Consider the following 27,277-nt stretch of genomic DNA (forward strand, 5'->3'; position numbering starts at 1 on the left):
AAAAAAAAAAAAAAAGAAAGGCTGGGTGCAGTGGCTCAAACCTGTAATCCCAGTACTTTGGGAGGCCGAGGAGAGAGGATTGCCCGAGGCCAGGGGTTCAAGACCAGCCTAGGCAACTTGGTGAGATCTTGTCTCTACAATAAATCAAAAAATCAGCTGGGCGTGGTGGCACGTGCCTATAGTTCCAGGTACTTGGAAGGCTGAGGTGGAAGGATCGTCTGAGCCCAGTAGGCCGACACTGGGGTGCCATGAGCATACCACTGCACTCCAGCCTGGGTGACAGAGTGAGACTCCAACTCAAAAAAAAATGGGTGTTGAACTATCCAATTAATTAGAGCCAGGTGCATGGGTGAGAAAGGAAGAGGTGAGACCCCTGCTTTCCTGCTCCACTGGCCTCCCATGGACTTTGCCCCTTTTGGCAGTTACTGTCTCAAAGCTCTCTCTTTTCACTCTGGCACTGGGCACTGTGTCTGGCTCTTCTGTCTCTGTCACCCATCCAGAGTTGAACAGAGTAGACACAAAATGTTTGTTGACTGAATAAAATCAGTGTAAAGCAGACACAGCCTCCAGTTGGGGAAGTACTGACTGGTCCTCATGGATGAAGTGTACCAGGTACTTAAATGGCCCAAGATGAAAATCGGTGGGTGGTGGGGCTGCGGTGAGGCTCTGAGGCTGACCAGGTGGCTGGATTGTTGGCTCTGGGTGCTTGGAGAGCTCGTGGTGGAGAGCAGGTATTTGAGCATCTCCAGTGGCTGATGAGTGGATGGATCTCCCAGGAGAGTCGCAGAGGGGGAGGGGGGCCAGAGGGACACCTGGCATTTTAAGGAGCAAGTGGAGGCAGAGAGCCTCCTGAGGCAGGAGGAGGAAGCAACCCATGCAGTGAAAGGAGCACGTTTTAGGTGTCCCCTGGATTTGGCCATGAGGAGATCATTGGTGGAGAAGCCTTGGAAGGCGGTGGTTGAAGAAGCAAGTGACACGGGACATCAGATGCTCTCAGATTTGGTTCTCAAGGAAGATCGGTGGTGTGAGAACTCGAGGGAGCTAACTTTTCTGTGTGTTTTTGAGTCAGGGTCTCGCTCTGTCACCCAGGCTGGAGTGCAGTGGCATGATCACAGCTCACTGCAGCCTCGACCTACTGGGCTCAAGCAATCCTCCCGCCTCCACCTCCTGAGTACCTGGGACTACAGGCACGTGCCACCACACCCAGCTAATTTTTTGACTTTTTTTGTATAGAGACGAGGTCTTGCTATGATGCCCAAGCTAGTCTCAAATTCCTGGTCTCAAGCAATTCTCCCCTCTCTGCCTCCCAAACTGCTGGGATTACAGGCGTGAGCCACCATGCTAGGCTGGGAGCCAAAGTTGTTATGTTAACAGGCAAGATGTTGATAAAGGGGAGGGGCAGTAGGAAAGGCTGCAGCGGAAGGGCGAGGTGGTTTGGCTACAATCACTGCCAGTGTGGACAGCTCCCCACCAGGAGACTTCAGTGATCAGGAGGGAAAGGCAGTGTCCTCGATGGGGCAGGGCCTTGAGGAGGATGAGTGGGGAGAACTGGCCAGCCATGCCTGGCAGTCCGGGTCTGGGCAGAACAGAGATGATGCTCATCGAAATAGATCCAGAGGTGGCATTAGCGGAACTAGTGCCACGGGGAGGGGGCAGGGACTGGAAGGAAGGGTCTTGGGAGAGCCCGGAGGCTGAGGAGAAGGGATCAAGAGCAGGACAAAGTATGTTGGATCAACATTCAGTGAGTGTTGATGGTGTACCTACTCGCTAGACACCGGGACACCCCAATGAACAAAGCAAATAGACACAGACCTTTGCTGCAAGCAGCTCAGGTTGGTGAAGGAGGCGCTTCAGAGGGACCCTTGTTCAGAAAGACAGATAAACCACCCCCAGGGCAACCTGGCTATGACTGGTGGGATGGCCGGGCAGGGCAGCAGAGGGGAGTGCTTGTGTCTGGGTGGCAGAGCGAGGTCTAGCAGTGGCGCGGAGAGCTAGACTCCCAGTCCCTTGGCAGGCACGTGGCCTGGGGCATGGGGTTGATGGCTGTCTGCCATCTGGGAAGGCTGCAAAGCATCCTGAGCTTCCCGGGAATAAGGTGGAATCGTTTGAAGTCGAGGGTGGTGAGTGCTTGTTTACAGCATTGGGAGTTAGATGGGGAAGGTGAGACAGGGTCACATTATTCAAGGTCGCTCAGCCCTCCAGGAAGTACTACAGCCTCTGCTCATTTCCCCAGCTGACACCAGAGCTTTGGTGATTTGGTCAACTGGGCCCTTGCTCACCTGTGATCTATCCAGGTGTCACCATTTTCCCTGCCAACAGCTGCCAGCCTCTGGGGCACTTGCCTCTTGGAGACGGGCAAGACATCTAGGTTGGTCTGGTGCTTGGTCTGTGGAAGCAGGAGCACCTGAGGTTTCTGTGACCTTCCAGCATATCCAGTGGCAGCGCTCAGCACTGCAGGGAATACTTTGCACCAAATGAGGAATGGGAAGGTTTAGGAGCCCCGGGGATAATTTACAGACACTGAAGAACAAACCTGAGTTTTATGAACAGACCCTGCCCCTGTGACTCACTCACAAGGCCGGTTCCAGCCTGAAAGGAGCAGAACACTAGGTGGGTGACGGGGCATCTTAAGGACCGTGCTCACATCCAAGGCTTGGGGAGCAGGAGGAAAAACAGGTGCCAATATTGAACATCCATGCTTTTGACCATTGGTAGTAGAAAAATATTTTGACAACTGCCAAATGCACGTTTACCACTTACAGTACTCGATACAAGTATTTAAATTGTGTTGGGAAAACCCCACAGGAATAGCCCATCCCAAGTGGTTTTAAACGTGCTCAGACAACCAGGTATGTTTAAAATGTCTTCTCTCCATCCCAAAACTCAGTGAACTTTACTTGTTCACAATCTTGATAACTACTCTTTGGGCCTCTCTCCTTCAGTGAAGAAACAGCTAAGCCCAGGTTTTAGACAGTTGCCTCCATTCAACTCAGGCACACACTGCAGCAGTCATTCCTTGTCAGTGGGATGACATCTTTGCTCTGTAATCAAAGTGATTGCTATCAGAAAGGGGTAAGCTTCCCTAGCCAGAGAGCACCTCTGACCCCAGACACTTGGCCTGACTGAGTTGTTTTCTTAAGATGCGTTGGTTGAAGCTTTGCAGGTTCATTTAATGTTTGCCTTCGGAGTGGCATACTGACATGTTCTGTCTATCTAAGGTATGGACTGCCAGTGAACTTCCAGGCAGTGCTCCTGCAGCCACATAAGAAGTCATCCACCAAGCGCTTAAGAGAGGTTCTAAACTCTGTCTTCAGACATCTGGATGAAGTGGCCGCTGCAAGTATACTGGATGTAGGTATAAAATCCAGAAACTATAGAATCCAGAAACGGCAGCATTTCTACAGCAAAGTCAGCATCTTACTGTAGAAAGTATGGGAGATACTTTTTTAAAAATGGCATTTTCCAGCCTGTTGTGAAAAATCTACATGTCACAAACATAAAAGCATAGCAAGAAAGGGGTTGGGAGGTGGGCCGCAGTTATGCAGGGCATGGTCAGTGCCTGGAGAATGTCCTTAAAAATATGAATTAAAGGCTGAGTGTGGTGGCCCATGCCTGTAATCCTAGCACTTTGGGAGGCCAGGAGTTTGCAACCAGCCTGGTCAACATAGCAAAAACCTCATCTCTTAAAAGGAAAAGTATGTGTATTTATCACACATTCAGAACATTACCATGTCTCCTTTCACAGGCATCAGTAGAGATCCCTGGATTGCAACTCAGTAACCAAGACTATTTTCCCTATGTCTACTTCCATATCGACCTGAGTCTTCTCGACTAGAAAGGTCAGCTGGCATCAAGTCTCATGTTCAATGTAGACTACAGCAGACGCCGCAATCCCTTAGCCAGAGAAGAGTTCAGATGTTCTACATAGATTTTTCAGATAAATTGCTCACAGAAGTTAGTTACAGTTGTATTTATTTTTTTTAAGTTACAATAAAATACTCTCAAGTCCTTTGAGTTGTCTCCTTTATGTTCTAACATAATTCAAGAGTTCATTTTTCTGAATGTTTTACATAAATGTGACCTGCCTATCAATTGGGAGCCTGCTGCTTTATTTCATGTTAATGGGTATTTTGAGATCCATAAGATTCATAATAACATAGAAAACCATGAATTATATAATCAGCTATATTCCCTAAAAAAAAATCAGTCACTAGTGGGGGCCCAAAGACAAAACAGTGGTCATAAGATGCAGTTCTCACATAACAGCCCCATTTTCTGTGTGAAGTCTACTGTGGTGGGCTTCCAGAGGGCATTATTTGAATCAAAGAAGTCTTGTTTTCTGTTTTAAAAAGTTTATAGGGAGGAAAGACATCAGCGTCATCACTTCGTAATATTAATTTGCTGGCTAAACATCAGAATCTGACTTTATGATGTGGACACTAATTTCATACATTTATCAGCATTGTCCAAAATATTGTTTTATTCTTTAATGGAAAAAGCCATTAATATTCAATTTAAGGTATCACATTAAAAAACCTATACATAAGAAACAGCCCCCAAGAACATTCAAGCAGCAGTCAGAGGGAGGAAAAATGTTTCAACAGCCGAGTTGTCTTCGAAATATTATGTGATAGAATACAATACAATTCACTGGCTACAACAATTCATAGAATTTTTCAATGTTTTCTTGAGATGCAAAAGTTCACTGTTGCAGTGTTTTCAAATGACCAATCAAATACTACTTCTTGGTTTAAAAGGCCACTGGTAGATTCATCTGATTGTAAAGAATGTTCCTTCACTGATGAAAAAATACTCTGGCTCCCAAGAAAAGAAAACGGTTTGCAGCCTCTACTGTGCCTCTCACAACTCATCTTTCCCCAAGTCATCAAGCTCCACATCGCTGAGGTCAATGTCATCCTCCACAGGAAGCTGGGAGATAGAAAACCAACGTTAGAAGTGCAGATGGGGACACCCTGGAAGGTCAACATCTCATTTTACAGAAAAGCACCTTTCTGGAGGTACGCCAGATCACAAACCAGGTTCTCCTAAATTGGGCTCCTACTTTTTACTTCTGTGTCTATTATTCCATAGAGGAAAACGCTGATAATTCAGATGAGACAAACTAACACAACATTCCCTAACCCTTTAACACTGAAAGCAATCCATCTAAGTTGTCCTTTTGAGGTGTTAGAACAGAACTATAAAGAAAAAAGTGCTAATTTCAAAGCTATAATTTTAATTTTTTAGCCGGGCTTGGTGGCTCAGCCTGTAATCCCGCGCTTTGTGAGGCTGAAGTGAGTGGATTGCCTGAGCCCGCGGGTTTGAGACCCGCCTGGGCAACTTGGCGAGACCTCATCTCTACAATAAATCAAAAAATTAGCTGTGCGTGGTAGCGCGCGTCCATAGTTCCAGCGACTTGGAAAGCTGAGGTGGAAGGATTGCCGGAACCCAGCAAGTCGAGGCTGCGGTGGCCGGGAGTGGCCACTGCACTCCAGTCTGGGCGACAGAGTGAGACTCCAACTCAAAAAAATAAATAAATAATAATTTTTTTATTTTTAAATTTAACAAAACCTTTATCAACATTTTGAACAGGTTCACCTATTACTGAAACTGGTAATTTCTAAACTTAAATTGGGACAAATGACTACAATGCAGAGTACTGCCATCACTGGGCACCGTGAATACAAGACTGAAAAAACAGCCACCCCTCAGATGGAGGACCAGGTGCAGGGTAGACTCTTCCAGGATGTTGTAATCAGAAAGAGTACAGCACAAAGGTGTAGTTTTACATCTAAGAAAGTAAATGAATTCCAGGTTAAATGCTCACTTTAGCAGCACTAATCAGGAAAGCAGCCTCACTACTGAAATTCATCTTGGAAGCCTATCAAGAGTATCAAAGGCCGTGCAGCAGTTTTATCATGTAATAAAGATGAAGGATCTTCAGAGAAAGAACCTCTTAGAAGGCTCAGAGTAAGGACACTTCAGGCGCACCAAGGCTTAGGTCTGATGGAAAGGACCTGACTTCCAGGTACAGACACCCACATGGATCAAGAAACAGGACAGTTGAGCCGCACAGCCTGCCAGGCACTCACCTCACCATCCTTGCCATCCCAAGGCTCTCTCACACTGATGGGAGGGAAGGCGCCACCCCCTACAGGTGCCGTGGAGCCTCGTCCAAAAGAGAGTTCCCTGAGGGGAAAGAGACCAAAACAAACACAATGGGTGCTGATGCAAATGAAGAAACAACTTTAACCACCTGCCTACTATGTTTGTGCAGAGGCATTTGTTGCCTATTGCCACAGCGTATTCCTGAAAAATAGCTTGAGAACATATTTTAAATCAAGGACAACAATGCAACTAGGTGTGGCATTCCTAAGGCCTCTGCACCAAATATAGTCAGTTACTATCAAGTTTTTAAAAATAGCCAAGTATTTTGTTGAAATACAAATTAAATACACTACTGGTGCAAATACGTAGAGTTCATCAAACAACCCACAGAACAATTAAGCTAAACTGTCTATTAAATGTAGTGGCAGCAATGGGCTGAAATAAGCACATTCATTGTTGTGTTTTCTTTTTTAGCCCCCAGAGATGGGGGTCTCACTATGTTGCCCAGGCTGGTCTTGAACTCCTGGCCTCAAGCAGTCCTCCCACTTTGGCCTCCCATACCACCGGCATTACAGGCTTGAGCCACTTTGCCCAGCCCAAAAATATTATTGAGATCTCTCTCTAGTCAAATTCTGACTTCATGATTAAATAAATAGAACTCGGCCAGATGCGGTGGCTCATGCCTCTAATCCCAGCACTTTGGGAGGCAGAGGCAAGAGGACTGCCTGAGTCCAGGGATTTGGAGCAGCCTGGACAACTTGGTAAGACCTCATCTCTGCAATAAATAAATAAATAAGTAAATAAATAAAATCAGCCAGACGGGTGCATGCCTGTAATTCCAGACACTTGTAAGGCTGAGGTGGAAGGATCACCTGAGCCCAGCAGGTCAAGGCGGAGGTGGCTGTGAGCATGACACTGCCCTCCAACCCGGATGACAGAGTAAGACTTTGACTCAAAAACAAAAAAGCAAAAATAAATAGAACTTTATGGCAATCACAAACTTAAGCAGTTCTCCAACTTCTTTATGAAAACACCCCCTGAGCAATACCCACCAAGCACAATGTACCTTCAACACGTGGGAACTGAATGAGACAAACCATAAAAATGAGATGGAGGAAATCTGAATGACTTTATTTTCTAATTGCAACAGTGGTATTGTGATGTTTTTGACCCTTGTTTTTTGGAGATACATGCTGAAACACTGACAGATGAGATGGAATGGCACTTGCTTTAAAATACTTGGGGGGTAGGTAGATGAAATAGGTTGACCATTAGTTGAGTATAACAAGTACAAAGGTCCTTTAGCCCAGGATCTCTACTATTGTACACATTTGATATTTTCCACAATAATTTAAAAGAGAGAAAACCATCAAACAAACAAAAAGACAAAAATGGGCCACACAGCAGAAGTTGAGTGGTGGGTGAGCGAGTGAAGCTTTATCCCCATCACTTGAATAATGCCTGAGTTCCACTTCCTGTCAGATCAGCAGTGGCATTAGAGTCTCATGGGAGTGTGAACGTGACCGTGCATTGTGCACGCAAGGGATATATTATAGGCTGCATGTTCCTTATAAGGATCTAATTACTGATGATGTGAGGTAGAGCTGAGGTGGTGATACCAGTGCTGGGGAACAGATGCAAATACAGATTAACATAAGCAGTGAGGTTTGACTGCAGAGATACCATAATAAATCAATGGCTTTCAGGCTCATATCAAAACCCTATTAGTGAGTAGCAAGTGAGCGGATGTATTTTCATTGTACAGCTGGTGGCATGCTTTAAGTCAGAATCCAACACTTCTTTTAGTCTGTGCACGGCCCATCCATTATTTTATTTACCACTTCTGTCTGTGCCTCTTTTTAAAAAAATGGAGAGTTGTATCATTATTTCATTATAAATTACAATGTAGGAATAACAGAAATAAAGTACACAAATGTTATGCACTGGAATCATCCCCAAACCATCACCGCCCCTCAATCTGTGAAAAAACTGTCTTCCATGAAACCGGTCCCTGAGGCCAAAAAGGTTGGGGACTGCTGCTCTATTATATACTTTGGTGTCACATATTGCTTCTAACATATATTTACTTCCCCATTTGTTTAAGCAATTTCTAAATGAGATGATTTACAACAAATCATTTTTTATTTTGACAGAGTCTTGCTCTGTTGCCCAAACTGGAATGCAGTGATGTGATCATAGCTCATTGTAGCCTTCATCTCCTGAGTTCAAGCAACCCTTCTGACTCAGAACCCACAAGAAGCTGAGGCTACAGGAATGTGCTACCACATCCAGTTAAGTTTTACGCCCTTCCTCCCTCCTTTGCCTCCCAAAGCACCGGGAATACAGGCATGAGCCACTGCACCTGATCACAACAAATCTTTTAATATAAAACTTTCTCCCCAAATTATTAAGTCATGATAAAGTCTATGGCTTAAAGACAACAGCTAGTATCACCTCCCTGCTTTCTGGCTAAGGTCAAGTGTTCTAAAAACAACAGCCAGCATGTAGATGTTTATTCTGTCCCACGCACTATACTGAGCTTTTCCTGGCGATAACTCTCTTAATTTTCCAACAGCCCAACCAGAGGTACTATTTGCATTCCATTGAAAAAGAAAGGACACACAGGTGCAGGAAAGCCTTTCCCAGGCCCAGAGTCAGAAAGTTGGGAGGGAAAGAGCCCAGATATGCCCCCAGGCAGAGGCTGAAGAAGCTGCCATCTCAGAGTGAGTTCCACACCTCCCACCTCACTCCAGGTCACCACTCAAGGCAAACCTGAGATGTGATCCTGGGGCATCTGACTCCACAGCTACGGCTCTGCACATGGCATGTGTGTGCGCGCACACGCACACACGCGCACACGCGCACACACACACACACAGTTCTGTGTGAAGCAGGAAGGCTGGCAGCAGGAGTCATGCAAAGGCTCAAATGTTATTCTCACTATTCATCTTTCATCCTAACCCTCTTGCCTTTTGTCTGCTGAGTATCTTTCATGCAGCAGCTGAGAGACGAACAAGGAAGAAAGCAAGAACTGAGAAACAAAATCTCTCAGGTCAATGCCTTGTAGCTGCCTAAAAAATGATAGGTCAATTGAAGGATGAATTGAATAGCAGCGGATAGAGAGCTCTGTATATTGGTTTTTGAGTCTGACAACCTATCATGTTGTTTGCACACTGTTGGAGTAACTACACCCATTTCCAAAGAACTCCATTCCAAGAGCCCAGAAATGGAAATCACATTACCAGAGGTCAGTATTACAAAGCACACTAGGGTGAGACAGGGTGAGGCAGGGCTGCCTCTAGTCTGAATGAGACCTTTAGGAGACCTAGAAGGAGCCCAGTGCCAGGTGCCCAGAACTGCATGCAGTATGGCCAGCGGCCAGCAAAGCACTCTCCTCATCCACCAAGATGAAGATTTCCATAAAAAAGGAACAGCAGGGCTGGGCACAGTAGCTCAAGCCTGTAATTCCAGCACTTTGGGAGGCCAAGATGAGGGGACTGATTGAGCCCACAGGTTCAAGAACAGCCTAGGCAACTTGGTGAGACCTCATCTCTGCAATGAATCAAACCAGCCTGGGTGACGGAGTAAGATTCTGACTCAAAAAAAAGGGAACAGCATACAGGAAGATGATTTAAAAGCTTAAATTTACAAACATTCAGTTCTCTGGAATTTCAAATGCAAAATAATTGAATTTACTGCCTGGTTTATACATACCTAGTTTCAAATAAAAAACAACAACAGGGCTGGGCGCAGTGGCTCACACCTGTAATCCCAGCACTTTGGGAGGTGGAGGTGAGAGGATTGCCTGAGCCCAGGGGCTCTAAACTAGCCTAGGCAACTTAGCAAGACCTCATCTCTACAATAAATCAAAAAATTAACTGGGTGTGGTGGTGCGTGCCTGTGGTTCCAGTTACTTGGAAGGCTGAAGTTGGAAGGAACACCTGAGCCCAGCAGGTTGATGCTGTGGTGGCCGTGAGCATGCCACTGCACTTGAGACTGAGTGACAGAGTGAGACTCTGGCTCAAAAACAGCAGCAACAACAACAACCCCAAATAGGCAAAACAATAAACAACTGAAGAAATTACCTGAGAAACTCATTAATGCCTTGTTCACTGAAAGACCCTTTTAGCAGAGCAAATTTCATCTTGCGTGCGTTGATGGCAGCCATGGCGGGGTACCCAAACCCTCCAATCCCCAATGCATCCTCAAGTTCATTCTGGGCTCCAGCTTCTGTCCACAGCCACCTAGAAAAGCATACTGATCTTAGGGCAAATATGTCTTTCAAATTTTTTGCAATTAGCTGGGTGTGGTGGTGCGTGCCTGTGGTTCCAGCTACTTGGAAGGCTGAGGTGGAAGGATCACCTGAGCCCAGCAGGTCGATGCTGGGGTGGCTGTGCGCGTGCGTTCCATTGCACTCCAGCCCGGGTGATGGAGTGAGACTCCAACTCAAAAATTAAAAAAAAGGCCTAGATCCAGTCCTCACTAAGAGGGTAAGGAAGCATGCTTCTATTTTCTATTTGTCTATCCAGCCTTCAAAGCCATCCTGGAATTCAGCTGCATTAGGGAACGTGTGTCTGCTTGCTAGCCTGGCACGCCAACCACCATTTATAAAACCTGACTTCTGGGAGAGAAACGTATGCTGTGGGGACAGAGTCTTGTAAGAGCCCTGCATTCCTTCCTCTCCTCCTTGATGATCATTACTCACACATGGCAAAGCAAACATACGAACACATCCTACAGAAGACACAAGAATGCCATGCTCAAGTAGCCCAGTACGCTCCTATCCAAATGACACTGAAACAAGAAGCCCAATCACTTACCCCCACATTTTCTTTTTGTATTTGTCTGCCAACTTCAGAAGAATGTCCAAATAAGAATTTCTGCCTGCAGCTCCTGATTTAAATAAATTTTTTTAAAGGTAAAATAAAGGCGTCCATAAAATTAATCCATTTAGAAAGTGTTCTCAGACACCTAGCTTAAAACAGCTCATGGGAAATCATGTATGCTTGTCTCACCAGTATCAAGGATGTGGGGCAGCACAGCCACAACACAGAGCTGATGCTCTTCACACGTCCTCTTGGCGATGTCCTCGTTAATGATCTGTGGGACCCAGATGACAAAAGATGGTCAGAATGCTGCATGACACAATACCCAAAGCATGGAAACAAAGATACGGTACCATCACTTTCATTAAAGAGAGTCTTCTCCCAAACACCAACAATAACGCTCTATAAAAGAAGACTTCTGTTATTGATTCCTAAACCCTCTATCTGTGGTGGTGCTGTGGCATCAGCAATGAAGGAGGACCCAAAAAAACCCAGCATTTATAAAAAAATTGTGTATTTATTCTTATATGTTTAACCTTCAGTCACCTTCAAATTACTCCCCATTTGATGCAATATATCTATCGAAATGATTTTTTCCACTGCTCAAAACAGTTTTTGAACTTGTCAGTTTTGATGCCTTTTAGTGCTTCTGCCATTTTTGTTTCACCTCTTCCACACTGGTAAAACGTTCCCCTTTGAGGACTGTTTTTTTTCCATCAGGGAAACAAAAATAAGTCGCTTGGAGAAAGATTGAGTGAATAAGGAAAGTGGGGAAAGGGTGTCATGACACTTTTGGTCAAACACTGCTAAGCAATCAGCGTGGTGTGGGCAAGTGTGCTGTCATGGTGGAAAACCCAATCACCTGTTTGCCAAAACTTGGGACATTTCTTCTGCAAATTGTGATGCAACCTTCTCAAAACTTCCAGATTAAAAACTGATGGTTAGAACACTGACCTAGCAGGGGAAGCCTGTACTACAAGGGGCTCACTCACCAAAAGATAATTTTGTTTTTTTAAGGGGGCCCCCGGTTTTTTTAAGCGGGCCTTGGAAATCACAATGCCTGGCACAGCTTGGCTCTGCCACTTACTTGTTTCAACAGACAGCTTATACTTATATGTATTATATATTTATATGCGCTTGAGGCACTCTGTGCCTCAGTTTCCCCATTTGTAAAATGGACATAAAATAGTATCTACCTCTCAGTATTCATGTGAGAATGAGAAAAATGCACATAAGAATACTAGAACAGAGCCTGTTACATGGTTAGGTGCTCAGAAAATGTGAGCTATTATTTTGAGAATGATAAACAAGCACGCGACTGAATCCACTCTATTTTTAAGAAGCAAAGTCATACTTCTGCTCACGGTACAATTATTCTACTGCTAAAAGTCATTAAAAGAAGCATCTTATCAGAAATTTTTTCCATCTGAAAGTACAAAACCCCTTGAGAGTATTTAAAAAAGGAGGAAATATGAATAGGCCAAAAGTGTCATGACTCCTTCAATGTCCTCCACTATCAGAATGAAAAAACTTTCCTTACTATAAAGGGTGGAAGTAGCTTACCTCAAGCAGCTGAGGAGGTGGGGCGTTATCAGAAAACAAATCGAGGGCCCGGGACACTATGTCAGATCTTGTCCGTCCACCATCATAATCCACAGAAGATTCACCTTTCTGAAATATCTTGATGGTAGGAAATCCCCTAATCTATTAAAAAAAGATCAGAGTTTAAACCAATGAATATTCAATACAAAATAATGCAGTCTTTATGGTTTCTGAAATCACCTTATTAACATAACACAACTGCTGAGCACAGTGGCTCACACCTATAAACTCAGCACTTTGGGAGGCTGAGGTGAGATGACTGCTTGATCCAGGGGTTCCAGATCAGCCTGGGCAACATCGCAAGACCTTGCCTTTTGTTGTGAGTCGGAGTCCCACTCTGTTGCCCAGGCTGGAGTGCAGTGGCATGCTCACAGCTACCACAGCCTTGACCTGCTGGGTTCATGTGATCCTTCCACTTCAGCCTTCCATCTAGCTAGAACCACAGGCATGCGCTACCACACCCGGCTTATTTTTTTATTTACTGTAAAAAATGAGGTCTTGCCATGTTGCCTCAGGCAATCCTTTTGCCCCCGTCACCCAGAGTGCTAGGATTACAGGTGTAAGCCACTGTTCCCGGCAAGACCTTGTGTTTATAAAAAATAAAAATTAAAAAATTAGACAGGTGTGGTAGCATGTTCTTGTAGTCCCAACTACCCCAGACGTTGAGGCAGAAGGATCGCCTGAGCCCAGAAGATCAAGGCTGCAGTGAGCTGGGATCATACCACTGCACTCCAGCCTGGGTGGCAGAGTGAGATCTTAACTCAAAACAAACAACTTAGGCAAGCTGAAACCTCATATTACATACATAACAGAAGTAGTGTAAAATGGAGGGGAGAGGTGGGGAACAGAAATCAAGTTCCAATAAAGTGACTCAATCTTTTCATTTACAAAATGGTTCAAGTTCTTCTCTCCAAACTCACAGAGAAGTCTGGAGTACCGGAAGAAGCACCAGTTGAAAATACTGTGCTTTTCATAATGAAATGAGCCTTATAAATACTTACCCCATATCGAGAGGCCAGAACTTGATTGACTGTTGCATCCACAGCTGCCAGTTTCACTTTTCCTTTTGTCTGTTCTTTTACTTCTGAAGCTGCAGCAGCCCATTCTGGCTCTAGGCTATAGAAAAATATCTGCATTTTTTAAAAGTGCATTTTAACTCACAGCACAAATATTTTTTAACTGATCTGCCCAATCCCTATGTCACACCCAGATGCTCTGTGTGTAGCTTTACGAAAGATATGATGCTACCCTTCACATTCACTTCCCAGTCCTTCATGAATCCCCTGAAATCTGGACATCAGCCAGTCCCTTGTTAATCTTTAAAAGTATAAGAGTGAAAACTCTTGGAATTAATGTCAATGTTTAAAATTTATTTGGAGTTGGAGTTTTTCTGGAGGAGATCTTGGAGACTACCTATAATCTAATTCAGGTCTTTCAAAATGAGCTCCATGAATGTACTGAACAGACTACTTGGTAGAAAGCACTTACTTTTTGCAGTGTCCACACCAAGGAGCATAAAACTCAACCATCCAAATGTCTTCACTGTCAAGAACATTCTTATCAAAGGTGTCGTCCGTCAACTCAATCACATCCTTCTTACTTGAACTATCACTTCTACCCTGTCATTTATGATATTAAACATCAAATTTCAACAGCTTGGTCAAAAATAACACTTTTCCTATTTTAAATACATAACAATGATCATTTTTACATCTTAATGAAATTTTGGAGTTTTTCCATTAGTGAAGAAAACAGTGGGAACTGTTTTATTCAAATTAAGCACATTCTTTAGTATTATTATTTCCACTTAGTGAATAGTCTTTACTTTCAAACAATTACTAATACATTCAGTGTTATATGTATTCTGTCCCTGAATTCTATTACCCACTCAATAGCACTGCTCTAATTCAGATTCAGGCACAGCTGCTGTTTCATACTAGGATGTTATGTGTTACCATATTCTCATAGTTAAAGCTCCTAACCGCTCAACAAAGCTAAAAATAACATTTGATCTCTTTTCCCCCCAAAGAATTTTCTTCAGTAATAAACCCAAGAAGCAGTCAGGATTTCTATATTGCTTTCTGTCATCAAGTTAAAAACCATAGGATGGGGACAGGGGCCCGGACAAGTGTGCTCATTAAATGTCCAAGTCTGAGAAAAAAAAAAAAAAGGAAAGAGCAAGCTAACATTGGATAAGCTCTAAGTCTGTATAAAGAAACTACTTTCTATCAGACTCTTAAAAGGATAAAGGCCTAATTCATAAATATATTTCTTTAATTTAATGCCTTTTCCTAAGACCATAAATAGTCAGTGTTAAGTTTCACATTTCTTTTTTGAGTTGGAGTCTCACTCTGTCGCCCAGGCTGGAGTGCAGTGGCACGCTCACGGCCATCGCAGCCTCAACCTACTGGGCTCAGGTGATCTTTCTGCCTCAGCCTTCCAAGTAGCTGGAACTATAGGCACGTGCCACCATGCCTGGCTAATTTTTTGATTTATTGTAGAGATGAGGTCTCACCAAGTTGCCCAGGCTGGTCTTGAACCTGTGGGCTCAGGCAATCCTCTCACCTAGGCCTCCCAAACTGCTGGAATTATAGGCGTGAGCCACTGCGCCTGGTCAAGTTTCACATTTCATACAAGGGCATCTAAAACACCAATCCATGCCAGGCAACAATGGCTCACACTTATAATCCCAGCACTTTGGGAGTCTGAGGCGGGAGGAATTCTTGAACCCGGGAGTTCCAGACTAGCCTGGGCAACAAAGCAAGATCCCATTTCTACAAAGAAAAAAATAAAAATTAGCCGGGCATGGTGGGATGTGCCTGTAGTCGCAGCTACTCGGGAATCTGAGGAGGAAGGATTGCCTGAGCATGGGAGGTCAAATGAGGCTGCCATGAGCCACGATTGTGTCACTGCACTCCAGCTTGGGTGACAGAGAAAGACACTGACTCAAAAAGGTAAAAATGTACACAACACCAATCCATTGAAAAGGAATTTCTAGCTCTTCCTCTTCTTCCCTATCCATTTGTGTAGAATTTTCCATGGATTTCTGGATGATTGCCACAGATACAGGACAAGAGGTCACCCACATTTCATCACTGTTTGCCAAGTTGATCTAGAGGAGTGCCCATCCATCCCTCCCTACTCTGGATTTACAAATGCCAAGAGATGTCAGCAGGTGGCTCCCCTGGTCTGGGCCTCCCCCACCCCAAGAAGTCTCTACATTCTTCTATTCCAGTCCCGGGACCTAGGAAGCCTATCTGGGGAGCTGGTACTTGGACTGCAGGTGTGGCAAGATGCCCTGGAACTGACTGGCTAAGGCAAAAGTGATTCTGAGGAAGAAAAAGTGAGCAGACTGGATGGCCAACTCCCCCTGGGATTAGTTGACCAACTTCCCTACTATTTTTTAGTTGAACACCAATTAAAAACAAATACACACACAGACTTCAAAATTATGACACACGCTGAAAACTGACATCAAACAGCCTTACTTGTTTTCCAGAACTATATCCTCCACTCCTTCCCCCGAGGCGCTCCTTCACAAGTTGGCGCAGAGCACTGAGCGCAGCATCTACAATGGCTTCACCAGTTCTGCCACCTACAGGAACAGGATAGGCAGGTGGTAGGCGGCTCTCAGTCTGGCCTTCTGCACATGCACCACCTGGCACTACCTAAGACGTGTGCCTTTACATAACTGTCAGCTTAACCTGGTGTTAAACAGATCTAACAACATAGGTATTTCTGACAGAGCACATTTTCTTACCAGAATGCATTTTGCACTAGATTCCATACTTAAAAAATTCTTTTTTGTCAGTTTTAAGTTATTAGTGTGAACTAAATTCCCTGTCATCACCTGTAAACACCAACCACTAATGAGAATAATTCACAAACGTTTACTCAATGTGTAATATGTACATGGGTGAATAAAAAGCTTAAATCTAGGCAGGAAAACAGGGGACATCTCCAAATATAGAAGGAACTATTTTTGCAAGACAGTGGACAGAAAAGACTGTGGGAAAGTAGGACAAAGGTTGCTTTGAAGCCAAGCAACTGGAAACCAACCCAGGCCTCCTCTTTTCTGACTTGCATAAAACATTGTTAAGTTGAATTTAATCCTAACAAAAGTAACAAGCCTGTATTAAAACGCAGTGAGTGGGTGAGCATATTTTTGGAGTCAAAAAAAAAAAAAAAGGAGAAAAACAAACCTCAACAAAGCAAAATGACAACAATCCTTGGAAGTTTACCAAAAACTGTATGCTCAAGAAAGGGTCAGAGGTTATTAACTGACAAAAGTACAGGGATAATATATGCCATATGCTATTTTCAAAGTTCAAAGGCAAAACAGAATCTCTTTAGAAAGTTTCCTCCTTCTTTCTTAAGAGTTATCTAATCAAGTTGCCAGGAGAGGGCAAAAAAAATTACTTGAGATTACCAAGCATATCACCTCACAACAGAAGGCAAGGCCTCAACATAAAATAGCCTCTAAGGTAGGTGTGGTGGTTCACGCCTGTAATACCGGCACTTTGGGAGGCAAAGGCAAGAGGACTGCCTAAGCCCAGTCTGGGCAACTTGGAGAGACCTTGTCTCTACAATAAATCAAAAAGTTAGCCTGGTGTGGTGGCAGGCTACCTGGAAGGTTGAGGCAGAAAGATCACCTGAGCCCAGTAAATTGAGGCTGTGGTGGCTGAGTGTGCCATTGTACTCCAGCCTGGGCGACAGAGTAAGAGTGACTCAAAAAAAAAAAAAAAAAAAAAAAAAAAAAAAAAAAAAAAGGCCTCTGCTCCTTAATCATGTCAGAGATCTCTGTCTTCTTATCTTCTTAACCAGTGTCCCTTCCCCCAATCTTTATCTGGACATATGCCAAATTGAGAAATATACTAAGAAATGAAGGAGTTTCTCCCTCTGTACTGGTGGTTGGCAAATTCTTCCTTTAAAGAGCCAGATGTCAATATTTTCAGCTCTGTGGGCCACACCATCTTAACTACTCAGGTCTGCTGTTCTAGTGTGAAAACAGCCATAGACAATATGTAGACAAACAGGCAGGGAGGGCTGTGTTCCCAAAGACTTTGTAAAAACAGCAGCAGGCTGAATGTGCGAAGCATGCAGAGTTTTGCAAGTTAGCAAAATTATAACAAATTATTCAAAAGTAGAAAAGCAGATGTTACTCCGAAAAAGAAAAGCAATCCTTCCCTAAAACTTTAGGGATGGGAAGTCTAGCAGAGACAATGTGTCCAAGCCTGCAATCTCCAGGTATTCTGACCCTGAGCTCAGAGATGTGCTAATGACTTTGGTTACCAACTAAGTGTTAGTCTCACATGCTTTACACATACTGCTTCAATTAGGTTCCTGGTAGCCTACAAGAGGTTTCCACATTTTACAGAGAAGCAAGTGTGGAGAGGCCAGCAGTTACACCAGCAGGAACTGCCCTCCAAATTCACACCACAGATTTTACATCCCCTCCGCCTTCCCTGCTTTCTTTCTATCAGCTGGACCCAGGCAAGACACCAAGGACAGACAATACAACGTCTCTTTGTTTTACTGTGATGCTGATTCCCCTACCCAACACAAAAGTTTGTAAATGTCCACATAAAGCAAAACCTAAGATGGAAGACAAGTCAGTCACTTACATGTCCCATGTAACAAAATCTTAAAAACACTGATGATCGAATTAGTCATAATTTAAGTTTTAAATACATTATGAGGCTGGGAGCCTTATGCCTGTACTCCCAACTTTGGAAGGCGGAGGGGGGCCTGGACAATTTAACGAGAACTTGTTTCTACAATAAATAAAATAAAAATTAGCCAGGCATGGTGTTGTGCCTGTGGTTCCAGTTATTTAGAAGGCTGAGGTGGAAGGATTGCCTGAGCCCAGCAGGCTGAAGCTGCGGTAGCCATAAGCGTGCCATTGCACTCCAGCCTGGGTGATAGAATAAGATGCCAGTTCAAAAAAACCCCAAAAAACCAAAATCCAAACAAACAAAAAAATATATTTCGCCCAATACTTTTATTAGGGCAATAGATCCGGCCCAACCTAGCAATTCTGATTATCTTAAATATGATAACCCCTTTGGGATATCTTAAATAATAGTACTATTCCATAAAAGAACAGCATGGCACAGATAGTTCCAGCTACGGGGGGGCTAAGGCAGGAGGACTGTCTGAGCCCAGTTCAAGTACAGCATGGGCAACATAGTGAGGCTGTGTCTCCAAAAAAAAGATAGTGTGACTGAAGTAACATTTAGTCTTGGGAGTCTGGAGCCAGCTTTTTTTTTTTTTTGAGCCAGAGTCTCACTCTGTCACCCAGGCTAGAGTGCAGTGAAATGCTCATGGCCACTGCAACCTTGACCTGCTGGGCTCAGGCAATCCTTCCACCTCAGCCTTCCAAGTAGCCAGAACCACAGACGTGTGCCACCACACCTGGCTAATTTTTTGATTTATTGTAGAGATGAGGTCTTGTTAAGTTGCCCAGGCTAGACTCAGAACCCTGGACTCAGGCAATCCTCTCTCCTCTGCCTCCCAAAGTGCTGGGATTACAGGTGTGAGCCACTGTGCTCAGCAGGAGCCAGAATTCTATAGTGCATTGGTAAGGCACTGTGAATTCTACAGTGCATTGGTAAGGCACTGTGAGCCTGAGCCAACATAAATGGCTATACAAAACTTTTAACTGTATGACATACCAGGGGTGCCAAAAAAACATATACACATTTTAAGTAGTGTTATTTATATATTACTTTTCAAAGTTGAATTGAAATATGATAGCAATATGTAGTATGACGTTTGCTTAAAAGATGGTGTTAATCAAAGGAAGGCTAACATCACTGTAAGACAGGCAGGACAGTCAAAAAAAATGGCGGAAGCATCGTTGTCATTTGAGGAGCTAAGATCAGTTTGAAGTGGTATTTGAAATACAAGAATGTTGTGGAAGTACAACAATGGTGACGTGAGTACGCAACAGAAACTCCAACACACCTAACAACTGCACACATCTGTGATAAGTTTGAGACGAATGGTACTGTGTGTGATGTGAACAGGAACGATCTGGGATCTTGAAGGACAGCAACAAGTCCTGCTTCTGCTATGCTCATTGTAATCAGAAGTGTCTGGACGCTGATGGTAACCACTTGGAGTACTTCTTGTAATTGCAGAAGTCAAATGTGACTTGTATTCATCTTTTGTTATAGTATACATTGAGTATTACAATTTTAATACAGTTTTTTTCCTTTCTTAAAATGTGTATACATGTTTTTGGCATCCTGAGTATTTAACCCTTTGTACTCTGAGGTGACATTGTAAATCTAGAAAACCACTAGGATGTTCCCTTTCAGGAGACATAAAGAGCTTGCTAATTATACAGGATGAACTTATGCCAGTGTAAATTTTTCAAAAATGTATGTTTCCTTAAAGTTTTCCATTTAAATTGCATGAGAAAGCAAATAAAAAGATGGACTATATACTGAGATATAGGTAAAAAAACATCAGCTGGTGTTATGTAGAAAGAGAATGTAAGAAGTGCTTTCACAGTGCTGCACAACCTGGACAATAAACTACATATTATTGATGTGGGAGAAAGAAAACGAGACTGCATTGTCTGCTCAAACAGAAAAATACCAGCTGCAAGAGATCAAATTACTATTGCACAACATGTATCGATGAACCTGCAATCAATGTCGGTGACTGTTTCACGTTAGAAAAATATGACATAAAATTCTGATTTGTCATAAAGTTCCTCAATGTCCAAAATCCATAAGTCAAATACTCCAATGCTATACTATTTAATATGAAGTGACTCATTTTTCAATATTTTGTATAAAAGTATGGTCGAGTTCTGGTAGGTGATCCATGAGATGATTCCGAGTGCAAAGGGTGGGTCTTCAGAACAACTTGGGTCTTCATTGCACTATTTATCGATAAGTAAATTCAGGTACAAGAAGTTGCAAAATTTGCCGGTAGCAGAGCTAACAAGTTACAGAATCCTAGGTTCTTTCCTACCAAAGGAATAGATGAGTTGGGAAAAGTCCTTACCCTGGTAGTCTTCTGGTCTATTTTTGTTAGATCCAAAAATCTTGATGGTAGGAAATCCCTGAACACCATACTGACCTCCTAGGGACTGATGTTTATCTGCATCAACTGCACCGACTTTTACAACATCCTGTGGAAATATAAAATATCTATTTTTCTTTCAACTAGAGCAGATTCTACAAGAACTCATCATCTGCTTCATGTAGAATCAGAGACAAGGTAATAAAAAGGGGGGTGACGCCGGGCTCGGTGGCTCAGCCTGTAATCCCGCACCTTTGGGAGGTTGAGGTGAGTGGATTGCCCGAGCCCGCGGGTTCAAGAACTGCCTGGGCAGCGAGACCTCATCTCTACAATAAATCAAAAAAATCAGCCGGGCATGGTAGTGCATGCCTGTAATTCCGGCTACTTGGAAGGCTGAGGCGGAAGGATCGCCGGAGCCCAGCAGGTCGAGGCTGCGGTGGCCGTGAGCATGCCATTGCACTCCAGTCTGGGCGACAGACTCAAAAAAAAAAAGGAGGGTGAAATTTACAACAGGAGTCAACAAGGGCTTCAGCCTTGAATACCAGAATAGAATCTTAAATGGAATGAGTGTAAGTTAAGTCAGCCCACGGAGGGAACTCTGCAGCTCACAGAAGCAGCATGGCTGGAAGTAATCATGTCATTTATTTGAGAAACAGAACAAACAAAAATTAAAATTAAAATGTGTGGCCAGGCAAGGTAGCTCGTGTCTGTAATCTAGCACTTTGAGAGGCAGAGGTGAGAGGACTGCCTGAGCCCAGGGGTTCGAGACCAGACTGGGCAATTTGGTGAAACCTTGTCTCTACAAGAAATCAAAAAATTATGCAGGTGTAGAGGCACGTGCCTGGGGTTCCTGCTGTTTGGAGGGATCATCTGGGCCCAGTAGGCTGAGGCTGAAGTAGCTGTGTGCGTGCCATTGCACTCCAGCCTGGGGAACGGAGTGAGACTCCGACTCAAAAAAAAAAAAGCATATTATCCCCTTGTTCTCTACATGATTTTGGCAACAGAAATAGTATTTTGAACTTTGATACACAAGTTAGATTCCTACTGGACATTAAATCTATCTACATACTAATTTAAACAAGTGTAGGTGAATGTGGACATTTTAGAAACTTACTTTTAATGCAGTTGCTGCTTTTTTCCATTCTGGTGTTAATCTTTGGCAGTGACCACACCTTTTGGGGGGAATAAGGAAACAGTTAAAACCTTTGATCTTCAACTGAAAAAACTCAGAAATTTGTTACAATACATCTACTGGGCAACCTTTTTCAGGTCCCCTCCCACTGTGGGAGCTTTTCTGTCTTTTTAATAAACCCTACTTTCTCACCTTAAAAATAAATAATGGTCTACTGAGTGAGATGCACTGGGGCTGGGCTTGCAAAGATAAGCACTGATAAAAAGTGTCTAAATTATTATTCAATTAAATCATATTTAAAGAGTTCATTTGTAACTCTACCTGAACTGGCCCTTCAGAATCTATCTGGTCCAGTGTGCCTCAATGTGTGGAATTGCAAGGTTAGGCAACATGTAGATTTTTGGCCCTACAAACTCAAACTTCCTATTAAGATTTGATGTTTCCCGATCTAGTCCAACCTTTCCATTTTACAGATGAAGCACCTGGCCTAGATCTCCTGTGCCTATATCCCTCTCTGGCTCTCACAAATTGCTTCTAGAGTTAGAAACACATACATAAACCCAAGTTAGTGAGCCTGACAAGGTGAAAAGTACATGACACGACACAGATGGTGATGAACTGAGGAAGAGAGAGGAGAGGAAGAAGGGAGGGAGATGGAGCAAAGACAAGGACACAAGGAAAAACCACCATAACCTTGTAGATGTAGTATCTAGACCATATTGGGAAATACCACACAGAAAAATGCTTCTCAAAAATTATATGCACACAAAGCCATTAGGATTTTCCTACTCACTGATGTTAAGTGATACCGTTCACTTTTATTGCTCTGTAACATCCACTGTATGCAGATATCCACTGGTGACTTGACATACTTTTAAAAATAAATTCTAATTAGGTCTCTAAGGACCAAATGAACAAATGCCATGTGCTAGTACCACGATGAAAATTTTTTAGAGGATTTCATTTTATCAGCATAAAGTTGAAAAAACTGTTTTCATTTTACAGATGACAAAATTGATTCTGCAAAGTTAAGAAATTTACCCACTGTCACATAACCATCCAGTGCCAGAGCCGACAAGGTTTTTACACAAACACCACATTCTTTTTTTTTTTTGAGTTGGAGTCTCACTCTGTCACCCAGACTGGAGTGCAGTGGCTGCTCCCAGCCACCGCAGCCTCGACCTGCTGGACTCCGGTGATCCTTCTGCCTCAGCCTTCCAAGTAGCTGGAATTACAGGCATGCACTACCACGCTCGGCTGATTTTTTGATTTATTGTAGAGGTGAGGTTCGCTGCCCAGGCGGTCACGAACCCGCGGGCTCAGGCAATCTACTCACCTCAGCCTCCCAAAGGCGCGGGATTATAGGCTGAGCCACCGAGCCCGGCCAAACACCTCATTCTTAATCCCTATGTAATATCACTTTACTCAATCTTAATCTCAATTCCAATATTTGATATTTGAAGGGGAATGTCCTGAAATGCTACTTCTACATATTTATATTAGCATATTTGTTGCTTTGGTGAGATGCTTAGAAGTCCAGGAGTCAAATTTGTGTAGGGTTTTGTGCCTCTTTAATTTCAGTTTATCTAAGAAAGGAGGACTCAAATCAGAGACTGATTTAAGTGAAATTCCTTCTATTTGTGTTAGGCAACTTTGACCTGTGGGTAGATCAAAATACCACATAAATGTAAATATAGCACACACTCTAATCCTGGAGTTTTCACCCGGAGTCCAGACTCCCAAAGGGTTGGTGGATAAAAATTTAGGGGCCCCCTTTAGGAATAAATAAATAAAGAAGGCCAGACACAGTGGCTTATACCTGTAAACTTTGGGAGGCAGAGGCGAGGATTGCCTGAACCTGGGGGATCAAGATCATCCTGGGAAACTTGGTAAGATCATGTCACTAAAATACATTTTAAAAAATTAAATGGGTGTGGTGGTGCATGCCTGAATTTCTGGCTACTTGGAAGGGGAGGCAGAAGGACTGCCTGTGCCCAGCAGGTCAAAGCTGCAGTAGCCGTTAGCATGCCACCGTACTCCAGCCTGGGCAACAGTGAGACTCTGACTCAAAAAAAAAAAAAGAAGGAAAGAAAAAAAAAATTGCAGAGGGGTCTATAAACTCAGATGGGGGAAAGTCTCTATTTCACTAGCCTGTAATTGAAATTTAGAATTTTTTCCAGTTATGAAAATTAACAATATTCCACAGTTGATGAGTACTTGTGACTTTATCACAAATGAAAAGGACAGCTATTCTCATAACCACACTGTAGTTGTTGCAGATATTTTAAAGCATTGTTTATGTTCATCACTACTCTGAATTATGGTAGCTGTCAGAGCTGCTGCTGGATCTTGGTACAGGTTGAGTATCCCTAATCCCCAAATCCAAAATCTGAAATGCTCCAAAATCCAAAAATTTTTGAGTATATGACACTCATAGGAAATGCTCATTGGAGCATTTCAGATGTTCAGATTAAAGATGCACTACTGGCAAGTAAATAAAATGCAAATATTCCAAAACTCAATACAATATGAAGTCTGTAATACCTCTGGCCCCAAATATTTTGGTTAGAGATACTCAATCTGCATTTGCTGTACTAGCAAAGAAATACTAGATTAACACATCAATATTTATTTTAATATTTATAGCCATATTTCAATATTTTAGGTTTTCTTTATGATCTTACATGCCTTATTTAAAAATGTAAAACCTTTATTCTAAGAAAGAATCCAAAGTCTTTATCACATTGCGAAAGGAGTCCAAGCATAAAAGTTAAAAGCATCTGCTCAAATTAGATATTCTCTTATTCAGACTACTATGAAGTAAAACTCTGCCACTGTAATAAGGAAAATTAATTACTAGATCCAAATCCTGCCTTCTCATTATGCTGTCTGTTATAGTTTTAGAATGAGGCATATTCTCTTGCATTGTAGCTTTCAGAAACAAGGCATATTACCCTTGCTAAAAATGATAAGTCAAACGTGTACAAATGGTATACAAAGGCATTCAACAATACAGCAGTTTGCACAATTACTATTTGTACATTTATCAATATAATTGAGCTAACTCTTACAGAATTAGCATTTGAATTTAACAATAAAAAATCGGAGCCTTTAAAAAGGAATTAAGGTGAACAGGATTCACAATGTGGCAGCATAAATTTAACATATAGAGTTTTAACTTTAACTGGCTACAACAATCAAGGCAGGAGAATCGCTTGGAGCCAGAAGTTCGAGAACAACCTGGACAGCAAAGCAAGATCCTGCCTCTACCAAAAAAAAAAATTAGCCAGGCATGGTGATGTATGTCTGTAACCCCAGCATTTTGGGAGATTGGCAGGAGGATTACTTGGGCCCAGAAGTTTGAGGCTGCAGTGAGCTATGATCATGCCACTGCTCTCTTTTTTAGGAGACAAGAGTGATGACTCTGTCTCTTAAAAAAAAAAAATTGGAGCCGGGCTCGGGGGCTCAGCCTGTAATCCCGCGCCTTTGGGAGGCTGAGGTGAGTGGATTGACTGAGCCCGCGGGTTCAAGACCCGCCTGGGTAGCGAGACCTCATCTCTACAATAAATCGAAAAATCAGCCGGGCGTGGTAGCGTATGCCTGTAATTCCAGCTACTTGGAAGGCTGAGGCGGAAGGATCGCCGGAGCCCAGCAGGTCGAGGCTGTGGTGGCTGGAAGCGGCCACTGAACTCCAGTCTGGGCAACAGAGTGAGACTTCAACTCAAAAAAAAAAAAAAAAAAATTGGTACACTGAACATTGAGTGAAAGCCCATGAGGACTAGTGCTTAGTTCCAAAACTAAGTTTCACAGCAAAAAATTAAGGCAATAAAGGAAAAATTTTCATTAGGCATACCCTAAAATGCACCCATTCCTGTCATAAGAATTTGAGTGTAAGAAACTCACTTCATACCCCTTCCGTAAGCTTACAAGGCACTGTTCACATTTACAAGGACTCCTTTGGATTTCAGATCACCATCGAGTTCATCTTCACAGATGCACAGCTGGCTGGGGACTGGTTCTCCACAGGACACTGTGGCCTGCTGGTTTCAGCAGACACAATCTCACGTATATGTCTCATCACTTCCACTAATATGTTTGTTTCTACTTTTCTATTTGTGGGTTTTTTTGGGGGGGGCATTAAATGCTTCAACTACACAAATAATTAGTACAATACTATATATAATTGTGCACCATTAATTTCAATAGTGATTACATTTTTACCCCACCAGGATTTTTCCAGCATTGAATGGAAATCAAGAGAAGAATTTTTAAATTAAACCAGATTTTCTTTTTCTTTTTTTTTTGAGTTGGAGTCTCACTCTGCCGCCCAGGCTGGAGTGCAGTGGCATGCTCATGGCCACCGCAGCCTAGACCTGCTGGGCTCCACCTCAGCCTTCCAAGTAGCTGGAACCACAGGCGTGTGCCACCATGCCCTGCTAATTTGGGGGTTTATTTATAGAGATGAGGTCTTGCCAAGTTGCCTGGGCTAGTCTTGAATCCCTGGGCTGAGGCAATCCTCTAGCTTTGGTCTCCCAAAATGCTGGGATTACAGGCTTGAGCCACCACACCCTGCCTAAACCAGATTTTCTAACTACATATTTCAGGAAACAATTCTCTTCAAGAAACAAATAGAGTCAAAATCACTGTTTCTTCCCTTTCCTCAAGATTCTTTCTTCATAAAATTAGTTTCGTATCCATACGCATCACCTCATTAAAGGATAGATTGATAAGGTTTCTTTCTTGCAACAATTAGCTGTTTTAAACACCTTAAAACCCAGACTCAATCTCTTTGGCCTTTACAGACTAGATGCTTTGTGCTTCCCACTTCTTTCTCCTTTTCTTCTTTTAAATAAATGTAAGGTAGTTAAACCAGGTGACTTAATAAAATCGGATTTTTAAATAGCATTTTCCCCAGTTTTTAAAGTACTATAAATATAAATAATCTGCAACTATTTTATAATACTTACCACGGAGCATAGAATTCTACAAGCCACAAAGCATCACTTTGAATAACTTCTTGGTTGAAATTTGATGGAGTTAATTCAATTACATCATCACTAGAAGAATACAGACCATTCACTGCTAGAAAGAAGGTACAGCTCACCAGACCTGGAGTAACAACAAAAGCACACTATCAACAGTACTGTTCATGCTTTGATAGGAAACCTTGGGCAACCACCAAGTCCTCCTCAATGACCCGGGCCCTTTACACAGAACAGCCTGGCCCTGGCATGTCACTTCCACTGGTGCAGCACAGAACCAGAAGGGGACTGACGTTCCCCACTCCTATTTCTTGAGCTGCACTGAAAAAAGACTTAAGCATTGTTCTTGGTGGTTTTCATGTATTAACATCTTTACCCATTTTTTTTGTTGGAGTCTCACTGTCACCCAGGCTGGAGTACAGTGGCAACACTCACAGCAACTGCAGCCTCAACTGAACTGCAGGCGCATGATAATTTTTTTTATTTGTTGTAGAGATGAGGTCTCACAAATTTGCGTACGCTGGTCTCAAACCCCTGGACTCAGGCAATCCTCTCACCTCTGCCTCCCAAAGGGCTGGGATTACAGGCAT

At 43.0% G+C, this 27,277-nt stretch overlaps 2 protein-coding genes across 3 annotated transcripts in view; one reads left to right on the plus strand and one right to left on the minus strand.

Annotated features, from left to right (window-relative positions):
• ATP6V1C2 (ATPase H+ transporting V1 subunit C2) overlaps positions 1-4,010 on the plus strand; it is a 70,354-nt gene extending 66,344 nt beyond the window's left edge. Inside the window, exons 11-12 of one of the 2 annotated variants that reach the window (XM_008065538.2) lie at positions 3,219-3,351; positions 3,746-4,010. In XM_008065538.2, the coding sequence (XP_008063729.1) occupies positions 3,219-3,351; positions 3,746-3,835 (223 nt within the window). In that variant the 3' untranslated portion in view covers positions 3,836-4,010. The remainder of the gene's footprint in view (positions 1-3,218; positions 3,352-3,745) is intronic. The other variant, XM_008065537.2, reaches the window with a different exon arrangement.
• A 442-nt stretch (positions 4,011-4,452) lies between these two features.
• PDIA6 (protein disulfide isomerase family A member 6) lies at positions 4,453-26,830 on the minus strand. Its single transcript, XM_021716267.1, has 12 exons — positions 26,673-26,830; positions 21,688-21,745; positions 20,556-20,682; positions 16,025-16,131; positions 14,025-14,155; positions 13,538-13,652; positions 12,498-12,638; positions 11,124-11,208; positions 10,929-11,001; positions 10,194-10,352; positions 6,093-6,189; positions 4,453-4,929 (listed from the first exon to the last, which is right to left on the minus strand). Exons 5-12 carry the CDS (start codon positions 14,063-14,065, stop codon positions 4,861-4,863), a joined length of 780 nt encoding a protein of 259 aa, XP_021571942.1. The 5' UTR covers positions 14,066-14,155; positions 16,025-16,131; positions 20,556-20,682; positions 21,688-21,745; positions 26,673-26,830; the 3' UTR covers positions 4,453-4,860.
• Positions 26,831-27,277: the final 447 nt, after the last annotated feature.

This window comes from Carlito syrichta, unplaced genomic scaffold, assembly GCF_000164805.1.
Source record: "Carlito syrichta isolate Samal-C Ts95f unplaced genomic scaffold, Tarsius_syrichta-2.0.1 Scaffold308652, whole genome shotgun sequence".
Classification (NCBI taxonomy): domain Eukaryota; kingdom Metazoa; phylum Chordata; class Mammalia; order Primates; family Tarsiidae; genus Carlito; species Carlito syrichta.

Coding starts and splice junctions, on each gene's coding strand:
- PDIA6 (XM_021716267.1), bottom strand. CDS start 14,065: ATGGTTGAGTTTTATGCTCCTTGGTGTGGACACTGCAAAAA. Junction 11,002..11,123: donor GCCCCACATCCTTGATACTG/GTGAGACAAGCA, acceptor TATTTAAATCAG/GAGCTGCAGGCAGAAATTCT. Junction 10,353..10,928: donor TACAAAAAGAAAATGTGGGG/GTAAGTGATTGG, acceptor ATGCTTTTCTAG/GTGGCTGTGGACAGAAGCTG.